Source organism: Centroberyx affinis, unplaced genomic scaffold (assembly GCF_046629955.1).
Source record: "Centroberyx affinis isolate AG114_WGS23_722 - 3 ecotype Tasmania unplaced genomic scaffold, CSIRO-AGI_Caff_v1 ptg000365l_1, whole genome shotgun sequence".
In the NCBI taxonomy this organism is placed as follows: Eukaryota; Metazoa; Chordata; class Actinopteri; order Beryciformes; family Berycidae; genus Centroberyx; species Centroberyx affinis.
The window spans coordinates 34,552-38,321 of record NW_027279036.1 but is presented as its reverse complement, the minus strand read 5'-3'; the positions used below and the strand labels follow the sequence as shown (position 1 = coordinate 38,321).

General features: G+C 43.7%; 1 protein-coding gene across 1 annotated transcript; it reads right to left on the bottom strand.

Moving 5' to 3' along the window:
• Positions 1-379: 379 nt before the first annotated feature.
• Positions 380-3,162, bottom strand: LOC139641356 (transmembrane protein 100-like). Its single transcript, XM_071515692.1, has 2 exons — positions 2,963-3,162; positions 380-890 (listed from the first exon to the last, which is right to left on the bottom strand). Exon 2 carries the CDS (start codon positions 851-853, stop codon positions 380-382), a length of 474 nt encoding a protein of 157 aa, XP_071371793.1. The 5' UTR covers positions 854-890; positions 2,963-3,162.
• Between the last annotated feature and the right edge of the window lie 608 nt (positions 3,163-3,770).

The following is a 3,770-nucleotide window of genomic DNA, read 5'->3' as shown; positions in this document are numbered from 1 at the left end:
TGTCCCGGGCCGGGCTGAAGACCTGTGGCTGTTCTTTCACTGCATCCTTCACTCCGCACATGGCAGCCTCTCTGAAGGACTCTTCACCTCATGTGTCAGCTGCAGGTTGGACGGTCAAGATGGCGGCCTGCACTTCCAGCTCTGTCTCTTCACTCTAAAGGCAAAGTTCACAAATGTGCGGCACTGTTGTACTCTGCATCGTCTATCTGTTCACTGTCACTCTGAGGATGATTATGTGCTGTAAATGTCAGAGTATTTGTTTTCATCTGTACTGAAATGAATCACACCAGGCTGCTTTGTGGCAATAAAAGGAGCTTTAACTCTAACTCGGACTCATCCTCTCCGGTTCGGACTCATCCTCTCCGGTCCGGACTCATCCTCAGGCCACGCAGTATCCGTGGCTCGCCATCAGAGCGGTCTGGCTCTCCCTCCGCTTGTCCTTCTTCTTCTTCCCGAGCCGGACCCTCCAGCAGACGGCGCTGGCCCCCAGCAGGCCCAGGCCGGCCCCCAGCAGCGCCAGCCCCAGCACCGAGATGGTGGACCCGTGGGAGTTGAAGGCGTACGCCACCGCCGTCACCACCACGCCGGCGATGAGCACGACCACGCCGAACGGCACGGTGCAGCGGTAGCAGGACATCTCGGCGCCGCCGGTGGCCGCGGTCAGCTGGACCTCGTTGACGAGCGGGACGGTCGTCACGACGACGCTCCGGTCCTTCTTGGGCCTGTCTTTGGCCAGCTTCTCCGCGGAAATGGACGCGGGCATTTTCATGGCGCTGCGGGGCATCCTGGGAGGACCTTTGGCGTGCAGCTCGTCCGGCATGGTGATCTTACTGGCGAGGAAGAGGTGGGCCATCTTGGTGCGGGTCAGCGGTCTGCCAGGCAACAGCTAGCTGGAGGAAGAGAGAGAGAGAAGAGAGAGAGACAAGGGGAATTTAGTAATCTACACCTTTTAATGACTTCAATCGGTGACTAAGAAACTACAGCATCATCGACAGAGAATAAATACATAAATAAATAAATTCATCCCTCTGGGTGATTTTAAAAGTCTGTTGCAGTCTTTAAAAACTGAAGTTTGTGGCTGTTTTACTGGAGATTGTATACTGTGTAATTTGTATATTTGTATGTATTCCTTGTAATTTTATATTGTGGTTTTGTGTTGTATTTTTGTAACATCTGTTTGCTGCTCTCTTGGCCAGGGCTCCCTTGCAAAAGAGATGAAATCTCAATGGGACTCACCTGGTTAAATAAAGGAGAAATAAATAAATACAAATAAAAAATACGCAGGGCGAGTATTCAGTTCTTGTCTTACAATAGTCACATGATCACAGGTGTCTGGCATTTTCATAATGTAGAGCAGTAAACTATCTTAGATTAGAGCAGCGATGCAACAGACTGACTTGTAGGTTGTTAGTCTCCAAAACGTTGACAATTTCCCCAGATTTCTTTCTTTGGTTTAATGAGTTCTGAGTTTTAAAAAATCAACAATTTCTTGATATGCTTGATAGAAGAGAACACATTCCCACACCTATTTTAACCTATTTTAAGCTTTTAGGATGATAAAAACCAGTGTTGTTGTCTGCAGAGCAGCAGGGTGTCCTGGTGAGTTGGGAGTCTGTTCTTCAATTGGAAAACCCGGGTTCAAACTTGTGTTGCACTGAAGCTGAGCCTGACCTCTGATCTCTGACCTTTCCCTACAGTGATCAGTACAGACGGAACCATTAAAATGTGGGTAAACTATGAGCTGTAACAGTGATCTAACATTCACCATATGATAAAATATCAGTTATACTTTCAGAAAAGCTTTAATCCCTGTATACTGTAGCTTACATCAGTTTGATACTTAGTATGTATGAATGAACATAATTCAGATTCATATCAGGCAAAAAAAGGCAGCTGGATTTAGGAGGATTCACTTCCTACATTCCTGAATCTAACTCAGCTGCATTTCCTTGGTCCTGAGAGATTAAACTCATTAGAAAATAATGTTGTTGTTTTTTTTTAAGGAAAGTGTTGTCTTTTGCAGAATAAAATCTTAAAACTCAGTCTCTGTTGAATTTCCCTTTGGATGTCCTGATGCTAAAGCAGACTGTCAAACTCCCTAAAGACTGATGGCTTCAGAAGTAGGCAAACAATTTTAGTAGGCTAATTATAATAATCATCCACCACCACCATCATCATCATCATAAACTGTATCATTAAGCTATATCATTTTTTTGTCATTGTTAACTTGTTTAGCCATTTTAACAAAATAATTCAACATTCACCTGATAAGTAGCCAACCTGCAAAAAATATTTAGACCAAGTAATTCAGTGAGTGTTAGGCTAATAATGAAAAAAATGTATAGCCTACCTACTTTTGAAATAAGGCTTCATATCCAGTCATTTAGTCTAGTAGTGAGTGTTTCTTTCTTCAATAAATGAAAAAAACTGCTGGTGAGATTTAGAAACTTAAAATGTTTCCAATGCAAATAAACTTTCATAAATGTCTTGAATTAGCCTAGGTGACATTATTTCTCATCACACCTCATCATTTATTTATTTAACTTATTTTGATCAAAACAAGATGTTAAGGCTCGATCCTAAATGCTTTGTGAGGTGGGATCGGTTTAGCAGTGTGGCGTTACGCTCACCTCGGTGAAACGGGAGCCGGGCACTTTCATAAACAATCCGTCTAATGATGAAACCAAAGATATGAGCTATAATAAGAGAGAAGCCGCTGATGGGCAGCCTGACGCGCAGTAATCCCGCAGGTAAAAAAAAAACAAAACAATTGTGCGTTTTCTGACACGCATTTTGTCTGGGAAGCTTTGGAACATTTCCTCATGTTTTCCCATTGTATTCTTACTAATTAAACTGGCTGTCAAGGAGCACATCTGTCACAGTAAGTTGTCTATTGACAGGCTGTACAGTCAAATCATTGCTTTCTATCCATGGATTGGAAAAGGAAAATAATAAAACTTACTGTTCAAATGCGCAGTTCTCCATTCCTTATCTTTTGCAACTATAAAAAGAACATTAACCGGTAAATGTCCTTTCCCCAGGTAGTGTGGAGATGTGGAGGCGAGACTCTACAGGTCGTGTTTCTGCGGCAGGAGGGAATGTCAGATCCAGACTTTTCCCCAGCTGTCTGCTCCCTGATCAGATGCTGCAGGAGCTCAGAGTGGCTCCCTGCCATCAGGCTGCATCGTCTTGACTCGGGGAATAAAGGGGGAATAGGCTATCAATAGAAAAACGGGGGAGTGCCCCCCTCCTCCCCTTCCCCTCCCCCCACACCACCACCACCACCACCCACACCTCCTACTGGACGAGCAGGAAAACTTTTAACTCTTTCCTCACTGCAGACACACCAGCTGATTCATGCAACAATATCTATCCATAAATCTATCTGTTAAACCTGGTTTAATACATCCATGTGTTTCAGCAGGGGAAGGTGCAGCACCGTCCTGCTTCACATTCAGTTTCACACAGAACAACCAGTCTGCTGCTGGTCAGTGGGGGCAGTGCCTTGCTCAAGGGCTCCTGAAGTTAAGTTAAGTTAAGTTAAGTTAAGTTGTTTAAGGAAGAGAGAGCGTTACTTGGTCACTTTCCCACACATGCTTCTCTAAACCATTGGCTATCTATCTATCTATCTATCTATCTATGATTGATACTTCATGCATCAAGTAATTAACAGCATATGACAGATTGGAGTTTTAAACTTGAATGGTAAAAGAAGCCTCTGGTCAAAATATAAAGAAAAAATATAAACGGCAATGACTTCTTTTTTTTCA

Coding starts and splice junctions, on each gene's coding strand:
- LOC139641356 (XM_071515692.1), bottom strand. CDS start 853: ATGGCCCACCTCTTCCTCGCCAGTAAGATCACCATGCCGGACGAGCTG.